General features: G+C 37.9%; 1 protein-coding gene across 4 annotated transcripts in view; it reads left to right on the top strand.

Moving 5' to 3' along the window:
* The window catches only part of ROBO1 (roundabout guidance receptor 1), a 1,215,767-nt gene that overhangs the window by 1,119,047 nt on the left and 81,781 nt on the right, over positions 1-14,939 (top strand). For all 4 annotated transcript variants that reach the window (XM_051859421.2, XM_070071933.1, XM_051859420.2 and 1 more), the window contains 2 exons: positions 13,070-13,275; positions 14,766-14,847. In XM_051859421.2, coding sequence (XP_051715381.1) covers positions 13,070-13,275; positions 14,766-14,847 — 288 coding nt within the window. The remainder of the gene's footprint in view (positions 1-13,069; positions 13,276-14,765; positions 14,848-14,939) is intronic.

The following is a 14,939-nucleotide window of genomic DNA, read 5'->3' as shown; positions in this document are numbered from 1 at the left end:
GTCATTTTTTGTACTATTTTATTACTATAGTTTTGTAGTATGCTTTGAAGTCAGGTATTGTGGTGCCGCCACATTAGTTTCTTCTGTACAAGTTACCTTCGGTTATTCTGGGTCTTTTGTGATTCTATATGAATTTTAAGATTGCTTTTTGTGGCCGGCACTGTGGCTCAATTAACTAATCCTCCGCCTGCGGCACCGGCACACCGGGTTCTAGTCCTGGTCGGGGAGCTGGATTCTGTCCCGGTTGCTCCTGTTCCAGTCCAGCTCTCTGCTGTGGCCCAGGAGTGCAGTGGAGGATGTCTCAGGTCCTTGGGCCCTGCACCCACATGGGAGACCAGGAGAAACACCTGGCTCCTGGCTTCGGATCAGCACGGTGTGTGGCTGCAGCACACCAGCTGCAGTGGCTATTGGAGGGTAAACCAACAGAAAATGAAGACCTTTCTCTCTGTCTCTGTCTCTCACTGTCCACTCTGCCTGTCAAAAAAAAATATTGCTTTTTGTAATTCTATATAAAATGTCATTGGAATTTCAATCAGGATTGCATTGAATCTGTAGATTGCTTTAGGACATATGGACGTTTTAATGATATTAATTCTCTCAATCCATTAACAAGGAATATCTTTCCATTTTTTGTGTGTCCTTGATGATTTATTTCATCAATGTTTTAAAATTTTCATTGTAGAGGTGTTTCACTTTTTTGGTTAAATTTATTCATAAATATTTGATTTTTGATAGCTATTATTATGTCTTTTTAGATAAGTTCATGAAAAGCTATGATTTTTTTGTATGTTTATCTAGAAACCTCCAACTTTACTGAATTGAAATATCAGTTCTGTCAGCTTTTTGGCAGAGTATTTAGGTTTTTTCCATGTACGATATCATCTCAGTTGCAAACATGGATATTTTGACTTCCATTTTTCCAATTTAATGCCCTTTATTTCTTTCTCTTCCATAACTGCTCTTGCTAATACTTCCAGTTCTCTATTGAATACAAGTGATGAGTTTTCATCTTTAGCTTATTCCAGATCTAAGGGGAAATGCCTTTAGCTTTTCCCTATTCAGCACAATATTCTATGTCATTCTGTCATATATAGTCTTTATAATTTTGAGTTGTATCCCTCTATACCAAATTTGTTACAGGTTTTTATTATGAGGAGATGTTAAATCTTATTGAATGTGTTCTGCGAATCTATTGAGATCATCATATGTTTTTTTGTTCTTCATTCTTTTGATGTATTTTATTTATTTAATATATATATTTTGTTTGGAGTACAGAACTACAGAGAAGGAGAAGTAGAGATAAAAAAAATCATTCATCTGCTGGTTCACTGCCCAGATGGCTGCAACAGCGAGAGCTTGTCCAGGCCAGCAGAGCCAGGAACTTTATCCGTCTCTCTGTGGGTGACAGGAACCCAAGTAATTGGGCTATCCTCTGCTACTTTCCCAGGCACATTAATAGGTTGCTGGATGGGAAGTGGAACAGCCAGGAAGTGGGATACCAGTGTTTCAGGTTGTGCCTTTAACCCTCTGTACTGCAGCACCAGCCCCTGTTTGTGTGATTTATGACATTTGTTGAACCACTCTTGGATCTCTGGGATAAATTAAACTTGTTGGTGATGTGTGATCTTTTTGATCTGGTTTTGGATTCAGTGAAGCTAGTATTTTGTTGAGAAATTTTGCATCTGTGTTCATCAAAGATATAGGTTTGTAGTTGCTGGATCATATGGTAGATCTATTTTGAGATTTCTGAGATATCGCCATACTGTCTTCCACAGGAGCTGCAGCAGTTTACATTCCCACCAACAGTGGATTAGGATACTTTTTCCCCCACACCCTTGCCAGCATTTATTTTTGTTAATTTCTGTATGGAATGAAATGAAAGCTCATTGTAGTTTTGATTTGCATTTCCCTGATGGCTAGTGATCCTGAGCAATTTTTCAAGTGTCTGTTGGCAATTTGAATTTCTTCTCTTGAAAAATGCCTGTTTAAGTCCTTTGCCAATTTCTTAACTGGATTGTTTATTTTGCTGTTGCTGAATTTCTTGAGCTCTTTATAGATTCTGGATGTTAACCCTTTATCAGTTGCGTAATTTGCAAATATTTTCTCCCATTCTGGCTGCCTCTTTACTTTGCCGAGTTTTCAGTTTGCAGTGCAGAAGCTTCTCAGCTTGATGCAATCCCATTTTTCAATTTTGGCTTTGATTGCCTGTACTTCTGGGGTCTTTTCCAAGAAGTCTTTGTGTATGCCAATGTCTTGCAGAGTTTCCCCAATGTTCTCTATTAGATGTCATGAGGTTATACATTTAGGTCTTTGATCCATTTTGAGTGGATTTTTGGTAAGGAGGAAAGTATGGGTCTAGTTTCATACTTCTGCACATGGATATTCAGTTTCCACAGCACCATTTGTTAAAGAAACTGCTCTTGCTCCATGGATTGAGTTTAGCTCCTTTGTCAAAGATAAGTTGGTTGTTGATGCATAGATTGATTTCTGGAATTTCTGTTCTGTTCCATTGGTCTACAAGTCTGTTTTTGTACCTTTACCAGGTTCTTTTGATTATAACTGCACTCTAGTATGTTTTGAAATCTGGTATTCTGATGCATAGGGCTTTGTTTTTGTTGTTTAAGATTGCTTTAGCTATTCAGGGTCTCGTGTTTCCATATGAACTTTAGCATCATTTTTTTCTAGATCTGTGAAGAGTGTTGAATTTTGATTAGGATCACATTGAATCTGTAAATTGCCTTTGATACTATGGACAGTTTGATGATGTTTATTCTTCCAATCTATAAACAGAAGATTTTTCAATCGTTAATGTCTTCTTCTATTTATTTCTTTAGTGTTTTGTAATTTTCATCATAAAGATCTTTGACCTCCTTGGTTAAATTTATTCCAAGATATTCAATTATTATTGAAATTATTGTGAATGAGATTGATCTTAAATGTTGATTCTCAACCTTGGCATTGTCTGTGCATACTAAGGTTATTGATTTTCTGTGTTGATTTCATATCCTGCCACTTTACCAAACTCTTTTTTCCAATACTCTCTCAGTAGTCTTTTCGATCCCTTATATATAGGATCATGTAATCATGTAATCATGCAAATACTGATGGTTTGATTTCCTCTTTTCCAACTTGTTTCCCTTTGATTTCTTTTTCTTGCTTAATGGCTCCAGCTAAAATTTTAGAACTATATTAAATAGCAATGGTGAGAGTGGGCATCCTTATCTGGTTCTGGATCTTAGGGCGAATGCTTCCAGCTTTTCCCCATTTAATAAAATGCTCACTATTGGTTTATCATAAATTGCCTTGATTGTGTTGAGGAATGTTACTTCTATACCAAGTTTGCTGAAGCCTTTTCATTAGGAAAGGATGTTATATTTTGTCAAAGGTTTTCTCTTTATCTGTTCAGATGACTATATGGTTTTTGTTCTTCAATTTGTTAATGTGATGTATCACATTTATTGATTTGTGAATGTTGGATTTGATTAGGTAGTATTTTGTTGAGAATTTTTGCATCTGTGTTCATCAGGGAAATTGGTCTATAGTTCTCTTTCTGTGCTGTATCTTTTTCTGTCTTAGGAATTAAGGTGATGCAGGATTCATTGGAGTTTAGGAGGTTTTCCTACATTTTAAGTGTTTTGAATAGCTTGAGAAGAATTGGAATTAATTCTTTAAATGTCTGGTAGAATTCAGCAGTGAAGCCATCTGGTTCTATGCTTTTCTTTGTAGGGAAGGTCTTTATTACTGGTTCAATTTCCATCTTGGTTAATGGTCTGTTTAGGTTTTCTGTGTCTTCATGACTCACTTTTGGAAGATTATGTCTAGAAATCTGTCCATTTCTTCTAGATTTCCCAATTTGTTGGCATACAGCTCTTTCTAGTAATTTCTGGTGATTATTTTTATTTCTGTGGTATCTGTTGTTACATTTGCTTTTTCATCTCTGATTCTATTGATTCTTTTTTTTTTTTTTTTTTTTTTTTTTTTTTTTGGTTAGTTCGGCCAATGGTGAATCAACTATGTTCATTTTTTCAAATACCCAGCTCTTCATTTCACTGATTTTTGTATTGTTTTTGTCTCTTTGTTACTTTTCTAATTTTAATTATTTCTTTCTCCTACTAATTTTGCAATTTGTTTGTTGTTATTCTGGGTCCTTGAGATATATTGAGCTCATTTATTTGGTACCTTTCCAATTTCTTCATGTAGGCAATGATTATTATAACCTTCCCTCTTAACACTGCTTTTGCTATATGCCATAAGTTAGCTCATTCAGAAACATATGTGTTCAGTCTTCATTCATTTGCATATGATCTAGAGATTCTTGAGTTTTTGATTTCCAGCTTCATTGCATTATGGTCAGAGAACATGCATGGTATGATTTTGATTTTTTTGAATTCACTGAGACTTACTCTATGGCCTAGCATATGACCTATTGAAGAAAATGTTCCAGGCACTGATAAGAAGAATGTATATTCTGCAACTATGGGGTGAAAAGTTCTGTAGATACCAGTTATGTCCATTTGGTCCATAGTGTCGATTAGCTCTGTTGTTTCTTTGTTGATTTTCTCTCTAGTTGATCTGTACATTGATGAAAGTGGGGGTGTTTAAGTCCCCTGATACTGTGTACTGGAGCTATGCTCCCTTTAGATTTGTTATCATTTATTTTAAATAGTCAGGTGCCCTGTAATTTGGTATACATTATGTGTAGTCACATCTTCCTGTTGAATTGATCCCTTAATCATTACATAGTTCCCTTCTTTGTCTCCTTTAACAGTTTTTGTGCTAAAGTCTATTTTGTCTGATTTTTGGATGGCAATACCTGCACTTTTCTTTTTTTTGCTTTCTGTTAGCATGGAATTTCTTTTTTTGCCCTTTCATTTGCAGTTTGCAAGTATCTTTGTTGGTGAGATATGATTCTTGTAGGCAGCAAATAGATGGGTTTTGTTTTTAATCCCTTTGGCCAATCTGTATCTTTTAAGAGGAAAGAGTTGAGGCCATTTACCTTCAAAATCAGTATTGATACGTAATGACTTGGCCCTGCCATTTTGCCATAAATATCCGTATTGTTTACTTTGGATTTATTTTGTACTTTTACTGGGGGATTTTCTGCCTTCACATTCTTGCATACTTGTGGCTGTCTTTCCTTGTTTCTGTGTGTAGCATGTCCTTAAGCATATTTTTTAAGGATGGACGAGTGGCAACAAATTATTTCAATTTCTGTTTGTTATGGAAGGTCTTTATTTCACCTTCATTCATAAATGAGATCTTTGCAGGTGTAGTATTCTGGGTTGGCAGGTTTTTTTTTCTGTTTAAGATTTAGGCTAGGCCGGCACCATGGCTCACTAGGCTAATCCTCCACCTTGTGGCGCTGGCACACCGGGTTCTAGTCCTGGTCAGGGCGCCGGATTCTGTCCCGGTTGTCCCTCTTCCAGGCCAGCTCTCTGCTGTGGCCAGGGAGTGCAGTGGAGGATGGCCCAAGTACTTGGGCCCTGCACCCCATGGGAGACCCTGGTCTGCCTGGCTCCTGCCATCGGATCAGCACAGTGTGCCGGCCGCAGTGCACCGGCCACGGCAGCCATTGGAGGGTGAACCAATGGCAAAGGAAGACCTTTCTCTCTGTCTCTCTCTCTCACTGTCCACTCTGCCTGTCAAAAAAAAAAAAAGATTTAGGCTATATCTTGCCATTTTTTTCTAGCCTGTAGTTTTCTGATGAGAAGTCAGCTATGAGACTAATTGGAAATCCTCTGAAATAACCTGGCATTTCTCTCATGCACATTTTAGAATCTTTTTTTTATGTTTTACTGTGAAAAACATGACTACAATGCATCATAGTTAAGATCTTTTCTTGTCATGTCTATTAGGAGTTCTATGTGCTTCTTTTATTTGGATGTCCCTTTCTGTCTCCAAATTGGGGAAATTTTCCATAATTATTTTACTAAATAGGCCCTCTAGTCCATTCTTTCTTCCCACACCTTCAGAAACTCTTAAGACCCATATGTTGTATTATTTGATAGTATCCCATAAATCTCTAGCACTGTTTTTAAGTTTTCTAATTTCTTCTTCTTCTTTTTCCTGTTCTTTTTTTTCCAAAGATTTGTCTTCTAACTCAAATATTCTTTCTTCTGCCTCACTGAGGCATTTTAATTTCTCCTTAAAATCTCAATTTCATGGGAAGAATTTTCAGTTATGTTATGTATGGTTTTCTTTTTTAAAAAAAGGTTTTATTTATTTGAAAGAGTTAGAGAGGTAGAGCTAGAGAGAGCAAAAGAGTTATTCTACCCACTGGTTCACTCCCCAAATGGCCACAACTGCTGAGCTGTACCAATCTAAAGCCAGAGGTCAGGTCAGGAGCTTCTCCCAGGTCTCCTATGCCTCTGTGGCTTAGTAGAATGTCTTTACTTTCCATGAATACAAAGAGGTGTATGGTGGGTTTGGACTGAGAGCTCTGGTCAGTGCTCCAGGGTGGGATAGGTATCCAAGGTAACACCCATGTTGGGTATGGTAGATCTCAAAGCCCAGGTGGTAGTTCCCAGTATGTTCTGCACCACCATATGAACCACACAAATGATCTGGGCAGTCCTCACTGTGAGCAGATTTCTCACTGCAGTGACCCACTCTAGGCAGCCAAGGAGCTTTGAGCATATGGAGCTGCATCAGTGATTGCCCAGAGACCCAGCTACATCCTGCACCTTCTCACCTAACCACTGTGTCCCCATAGCCTTAGCATACAAGACTCCCACAGTCACTGGGTACAAAGGTTTCCCTCTGCCCTGCAAGCCTTCCCAGTCAACAGAAGGGCAGATGTTCCTGGATACAGCTCTGCCTAGGCATCTTGATTCTGGGATGCTGCAGGTACTTCACTTTCCTTCATGGTTGCCCAGCCACTTCCCAGCCAGGCTTAAAGTCAGTGGGGACTGTGGATTGTTCCCTCCCCTAGAATCTGTGGATCAAACGCATACACAAGAGCCACTGGCTGAATGTTGCGTTCTCCCTACCACTGCCACCAGTACTGCTGAGAAGCTGGCGTCCTGCCTCATCCAGTTGCTGTGTGCACTCACAGTCTTCTGCAGCTCCTGCCCAAACCCAAAATGGTGTCTGTCCTTTCTCAGCCAGGCAGCAGGCACTGCTTGGGTAAGTTGGAGCAAGATAAGTGTGCCCCCTCTGCTTTCACTGGTGGGCAACTGCTAGCTGCCACTTTCTTTATAATATTTATTTATTTATCTATGTGAGGGGCAGAGTTACAGACAGAGAGAGGGAAAGACAGAAAGTAAGTTTTCCATCTGCTGGTTCACTCACTAAATGGTTGCAATGACTGGAGCTGGGCTTATCTGAAGCCAGAAGCCAGGAGCTTCTTCCAGGTCTCCCATATGGGTGCAGGTGCCCAAGCACTTGGGCCATCCTCTACAGCTTTTCCAGGGATGCCTGCACTGCAGGCTGCGGCTTTACCTGCCATGACACAGCCCCAACCCCAGCATATGTACTTTTAAACTATTATTATTAAATTGTTTAGATCAAGTGCCTAATTATAAAACTGAATTTTATATAGCAACTTAATAAATATTTGTTATTTGTTAACAGTTGATAGATCATTTTAAAATTTTTATGTACAAACTGTCAGCTGCCAACAAGGAAGTTCTGTTTTTTTTCTCTTAATAAGTATACTTTTCATTTGTTTTATTTATCCTACACTGTTTCCTCCAATTTAATGAATAAAGCTCTAAATCTGTTCTCTTTATATTAGTAAAAAAATTTTTAAAAATGAAAGCTCTTAACTCTGTCTATGACACATATTATAAGAACACTTGGTCCAATAATTTAGAGTGACCTAAAATGTTCTTACAGCATCTTATGTACATTACAGCTATTAAATCATGACTGTGAAGAACGTGTAATGAACTCAATAATGATTCATACAACTAATATGTAGAAAAAGTGGAATATAGGGTTGCACATACATTTATAATTGCCACTTTGTTAAATACAGGTGTTTTTTGTTTTCTCTTTTGCTAAAGTATGCACACATATGTCTCTTTATTCTTTCTATATGCCAACTGGCATGATATTATCATGTATTCCTTTTATGCATATATCTGAGGCTAAATCATTAATACAACTTTTACTAAACTAAAAAACAAAAACAAAACTAAATGAGTTTGAGATTCATCCCCAATAGCCAATTCACCCTCAACAGTACATGTATCACCTTAAAATCTCTGGGAGGATTTAAGGTGATTTTTATTTTGCTGTGGTGGCACCATTTTTTAAAATTTTCTTTCTTTGGAGTTCATTGATAGTATACAAACAACTACCAACTATGGACCCAACCTTGTAATTACTGTGAGTGCTGACAATGTCAAGAGGATGATTGGTAAGCAGAGTGCATAATTCTGGATACTATTTGACTTTAGCTCCTTGACCTTCTTTATTGTTTGCAAACAGAACAAAGGCCGAGGCAGAATCAAATATGAGGCAGAGAGTAGAAGCTGTCTTTGAAATGTTGCTTCTCTGTAACTGTGGCTTGTCCGTAACAGCACTGCACTTGGGAACCTACAAATGCATGTTAGGCATTTAATTTAAAATGTGTTTTTATTTATTACTAGAATATAAGAATAAAGTTAATGATTATTAAATGAGATAGAAAATTTAAAATCACTTGTATTTATCTCTCAAAAGCAATAGCTACAGAATGCAGAGTGTTATCTTCTACTTAGGAAAGAGAGATTTGTCAGTTACTATTTAATTTGGACAAGTCACTTGAACTTGTCGAATTTCAGATCCCTGGTTCCTGAAGTGGGATAATAAAGTTTTACAGCCTAACCCTTAGAGATTTTCAAGATATTATGTTTGAAGGCATTTGTAAATGTATAACACTCATGAAGTCTAACTCTGACACTAGTATATAAATGTAAAATGTTTATTCATGAACAAGTTTGTGTACTCTTTTTAATATTTTAATATTTCTTAAATATTACGTAGACTTCATGATCATTATTTTGGGGGTGACAAAATATATTCTGGTAATATACCGTCATTTGGGAAAAGGATAATTTTTCACTGAATGTAGCGAAAAGATAGGTAAAGTTGTGCACAGTCTTCTGTAGCGTGTTTACACCACTTGGCATACTATGTATGCCATCACCACAACTCCTGTTATACTTTTCTTTAAAAAAAGATTTGTTTTGTTTGTTTGAAAGTCAGAGTTAGAGAGAGAGAGAAAGAGAGAGAGAGTGAGTGTGAGTGAGTGAGTCAGGGAGAAAGAGAGATCTTCCATCCACTAGTTCACTCCCCAAATGGCCAGGATGGGCCAGGCTGAAGCCAGGAGCTAGGAGATTCATCCAGATCTCCCATATGAGTGCAGGGTCCCAAGACTTGGGTCATCTTCTGCTGCTTTTTCATGCATATTAGTGGGGAGCTGGATAGGAACCAGAGCCCATGTGGGATGCCGGCATTGCAGGAGATGGTTTGACCATCTGCACCACAATGCTCTCTGCTGTTACTTTTTGTGTGTTTGACAGGCAGAGTGGACAGTGAGAGAGAGAGAGACAGAGAGAAAGGTCTCCCTTTTCCGTTGGTTCACACCCCCCCCCCCCCCCCCCCGCAGTGGCTGCTGCGGCCGGCGCACCATGTTGATCCGAAGCCAGGAGCCAGGTGCTTCTCCTGGTCTCCCATGGGGTGCAGGGCCCAAGGACCTGGGCCATCCTCCACTGCATTCCCGGGCCACAGCAGAGAGCTGGACAGGAAGAGGAGCGACCAGGACAGAATCCAGCGCACTCGGGGTGCCAGCGCCGCAGGCAGAGGATTAGCCTGTTGAGCCGGGGAGCTGGCCCTACACTTATTCATAATAGGCAACTTAATCAACTTTTCTTAGTTCCAGGAACTATGATTAGAACTTTCTGGAATAATTCAAAATTGAAACTTTTATTTTACCAATGAAGAAACTTAGAGAATGGTGAAGCTGAAGCAGGGAATTCCCAAGTCATTACCAGTAATAAGTAGCAGAACCAAGTTATAAAACTGCATTGTCCGGGGCTGGCACTGTGGCGCAGCAGGTTAAAACCCTGTTCTGAAGCGCCAGCATCTTATATGGGTGCCAGTTTGAGTCCCGGCTGCTCCTCTTCCGATCCAGCTCTCTGCTATGGCCTGGGAAAGCAGTAGAAGATGGCCCAAGTCCTTGGGCCCCTGTGCCCAAGAGGGGGACCCGGAGTAAGCTCCTGGCTCCTGGCTTTGGATTGGTGCAGCTCAGGCCATTGAGGCCATCTGGGGAGTGAACCAGCAGATGGAAGATGTCTCTCTCTGTCTCTACCTTTCTCTGTAACTCTGTCTTTCAAATAAATAATAATAAATCTTTTTTAAAAACCTGCATTTTCCAATATGGTAGTCATGTACACATTTGTCTATTAAAATTTGAATTTAAATTACTTAAATAAAATGACAGTCCAATACCTTAATCTCACTAGCCGCATTGAAGTGTTCAGTAGCCATGTATGGCTATTGGTGGCTGGATTGGTTCAAGTAGTTCCGTAGCAGCCTCCTTTGACTGCACTGCATCTTTCTGTCTCTGTCCACTTATTTTGTTAAGCATTTCATTTTCTTTCATATTTTATTTTACTGCCCAGTAATCCATTCCTACAATTCCAATGTAAGATATTAGACTGTAATTTAAGGTTTGTCTCTGAAATTACAAGTTTAGATCTGGTTCATAAACGCATTACATTCTGTGATTTGTGTAATTAAGTATTTCATTAGCCTTTATTCTAACCCCTTGCAACAGCAAAAGATTGCTCTTCTGTGCCTAAAAACGTGAAACTGCGTTAATGCACTCTTAAATTGTTCAGCTCTGGTTTAAACATTTGTTTTTTACAGAAAAATATAAGTGGTTAATATGTGTGTCTAACATTTTACAGTTACCCAACTGCTTTCTTATCCATTATTCTATTTACATCTTTGTAGCAATCCCCTCTACTAGTTAAAATAAGTATAATTATCCTCATTTTACATATAAAAACTAAGCATGAGCGAATGTAAGGAATTTACCTAAAGACATATGGCAGTTGATGGAGCTGAGCTTTCTATTGCTTTACTTTTGTTAACTACCAAATGGAAATTGTGAAGAAATAAATGACAGAGAAATGACATCATTATACTAGGCTGGGATGGTGTGGGTGATGTTAAATATGTAAATATTAAAGAATTGTAGGAATAAAGAACACTGAATGTATCCCAAGATATTGGATTATTTCCAAATATAACAAGACTAACAAATATAAACCACACCTCTTCTGATTCAGTTATGGAAAAGCATAATGTTACTAATTTGATTAATGTCTAAAAATACACATTCCTTTATTTTATAATCAAGGAAACATAGGTGGTCTTATGAAAACCCCAATACAATAAAGTACTATCATTCTTTTTATCACACTTTGGAAAAGGGACATCTAATTTGTTTTTAATCGGTCTCAACAGAAAATATAGGAAACAATTTAAAATTCTAAGCAGAGGAATTATTGGCTTATATTTTCAACTGCGAAATTTCTAAAAGACTGCTGCCGTGTTTCAGTTTCTAGCCTTTTAACATGACCCTGGGTATTAGTAAATTTCATAGTTGTAACCAAGGAAGATAACTTAAAGAGTAGAACAAAAACTCAGTTGTTGATTTTACTGCATTGCTTTTCTGTTTGTGTTTTTAATTTCATTGCACAAAACTAATAATTATTGCATGATAAATGAGAAACAAATTGACATCAGCTTGTGAAAATCTTCAGGCTATAAAACTTTGAACATGATACATTCAGCTTTGGAAATTATTGCATCTAAAATTCAGTGACTCTGTCAACTAGATTTCTTTCATCAGGCAGCTTTTTGGACTCTTCTTGTATTCATTTGTTTATATTTTAAAAAACTTAAGTAACAGTCATAATTTTAAAGTTAATAATTAAAGAGTTTTTTAGATTTTATTTCTTTTTAATCATTAAACTTCTGTGAAATTTTACAGAAGAGCTTTTCCATTCCTATTAACTCTAATATGAAAATACAGTTGTTGCTAAATTTGATATCGTGTTAAAAAGATCACTGTAAATCAGTCTACCAGTATTGTATTTCGGCCCTATTTGTTTCATTGACTTCATCATAGCTTGATAATTTTCATCTAGGTATATTTAAATAGAAAGGATTTTTGAGCTACAAAGAAATAGGGTACATAATTATATTAATTTGTAAATGAAAATCCAAGGCAGCTTTATGAATCTAAAATAGTCATACAGGCTAGTATGGTAGCATTTTTTTTCTGTTGGACACAAAACAGTTATCAACGTCAGTTTGATTGTGGTTCATCTAGTACATGTTGTCTGATGTGTTTCATTATGCTATTTTTTTTGTTCTTGTGGGTGTTTTTTTTTTAAGATTTATTTTATTTATTTGAATGACAGAGTTACAGAGAGAGATAGAGACAGAGAGAGAGGTCTTCCATCCGCTGGTTCAATCCCCAGATGGCCGCAATGGCCAGAACCGCGCCAATCCGAAGCCAGGAGCCAGGAGCTTCCTCCGGGTCCCCTTCTCGGGCGCAGGGGTCCAAGGACTTGGGCCATCTTCTACTGCTTTCCCAGGCCATAGCATAGAGCTAGATCGGAAGAGGAGCAGCCGAGACTAGAACTGGCGCCCATATGGAATGCCGGCGCGTCAGGCCAGGGCATTAACCCACTGCAACACAGCACCGGCCCAATGGGTGTTTTTCATATTTTAAAGTCTACAATGTACAGCACGTCATTCTCACTACTGTACATCTACTTTACCATCCAGTCCTTACTTAGTTCCTGAGCTCGTCATTGAAACGGGTTCCATGGCAATGCAGCAAGCTCAGTGATTGGTCATTTGAAAGGAGTACATTGTATCTCATTTCAATATTCTGAACCAGTGCATCATATAAATGCATTCTGAATAATGCATGTTTCCTGCTTTAATTACTTGTTTAATTATCTTTAGTTTGTTTTAAAGCCTAGAGCAACTGCTGTTGCTTAGATGATTAGAAAATTGCTTCCAGTTGCAGAAATCTATTTCCTGTTGTTTCTTCTGACAGTGATTGCGGACCGGCCTCCCCCAGTCATTCGCCAAGGTCCTGTGAATCAGACTGTTGCCGTGGATGGTACTTTAGTCCTCAGCTGTGTGGCCACAGGCAGTCCAGTCCCAACAATTCTGTGGAGAAAGGATGGAGTCCTTGTTTCCACCCAAGATTCTCGAATCAAACAGCTGGAGACCGGAATGCTGCAGATCCGATATGCTAAGGTAACTTGAAATGACACCTCCAGCTTCCTGTTTTATTCCATTTTCTCTCTAGTAACTTCTGTTGAAAGCTCCACTTTTAAGATTAATGAAATGCTGAATAAAAGTGTTAATGTATGTTTAATTTGATGATTTATTTTTCCAACATTCTACGTTGTATGTTTATAATTTAGCCCCTACTAAGCAGTAAAAGGGTATATGGAGGCAAAATAAAGATTTCTCAGATGTACTGAAGAAAGCAAATGGGAATTTGTTGCAGAAAAAAATACCTTCCAAGCAGTTAATGGAGTCACTGTAAAAGGCATTTCAAGATACATTCCAATACTTCTTTATGTGCAATGTACTGGAATATTCTATTGTATTTGTTCAGCATTTTGCAATTACAGAATACTGTACTTGCAAACAAAAGCTATAAAGCAGTGTACACACTGGGTGTACCCTTCAAATGAGTGTTAAATGGTGAAAAGCCCACAGGTTTGTAGGAACAATTTAAGGATTTACTTCCCAGGCCATCACATCCCATACCTGTTCTTTCAGGACTGTGTGTTTTGTTTTGATTTTTCTTTTTCTTTCTTGGGTCAAGATCAGACAAGCTCCTGAAACATATGAAAGAATCATCTTGACAGCAATAAACATAAATTTCAATTGCTGCATTGCCCTTGGTGGGTGGCTTCTTTGGAGTTTGGGATCAGCATCACAGTTTATTTTGTGTGCCACAGAAGTTAATTTGCTTTACTTCTTTGTGACAATGATCGTGACTTTGTTTGTAATGTTCCAAGTGAGATGACAACATTCTTGCTTTATCAAATCCACTTGAAGGTAGAGCTGTTAGCTGAGGAAGAGGTCGATGGGTTTACTATGCTGCTGATTTTCCAGTTGAACTTCTGGCCTCTGTTTTCTGGAGGCAAAAAGGGAGAGGATTCATTCCAGCTTTGGTTTGGCTTTAGACTTCTTAAATTGCATTAAGTTGTAGGCTAGCAAAATTGGGGGAAAAGGAATAAATACCATAAGGAGATGTTCCTTTTTTGCCCATCCTCTTTCTTTAAGTATCTGCTTATTTCACCTATTGGTTTGGTGTTACTCTGATAAAATATTACATAGCAAGAAAAGTCACAGGCTAAACTCTACCAGCCTTGCTATGTGTCTTACTAAATATAAAAAGCTAATTCAGCAATAAAGATAAACTCTTTGAGTCTGATGAGATAGTTACTTTATTGTTTTTGTCCTTGATACTGTAAATAATGTTAATGCAATTAAATATTACATTTTTATTATGCAATTGGAATAATCATTTAAAATCTTTAGTCTTCTGTCTTCATATGGTATTTTCCTTCACATTCGGTAACATTATATTCAATTAAGATGAAGTTTCTGCTTAGCGAATTTTAATGCAGTTATCCATATTCATGTGGCATATACAAACCTGTAATTGCTTTTCCAGTCCAATGAGCTCTTGATTGTCCCAAATATTTATTTCCCGTCTGCCTTCTCAGCTGGGTGACACTGGTCGGTACACCTGCACCGCATCAACCCCCAGTGGTGAAGCGACATGGAGTGCTTACATTGAAGTCCAAGGTAAATTAGAATCTTTGCCTTAAAATAAAGCTTAAAATACAGTTGTTTACTTACCGGCAAATTGATGAAGTAAGTGTCCTCATCCATTAGTA

The sequence above is a fragment of the Oryctolagus cuniculus genome, chromosome 4 (assembly GCF_964237555.1).
Source record: "Oryctolagus cuniculus chromosome 4, mOryCun1.1, whole genome shotgun sequence".
Lineage (NCBI taxonomy): Eukaryota > Metazoa > Chordata > Mammalia > Lagomorpha > Leporidae > Oryctolagus > Oryctolagus cuniculus.
This window is presented reverse-complemented; position numbering and strand designations above follow the sequence as displayed.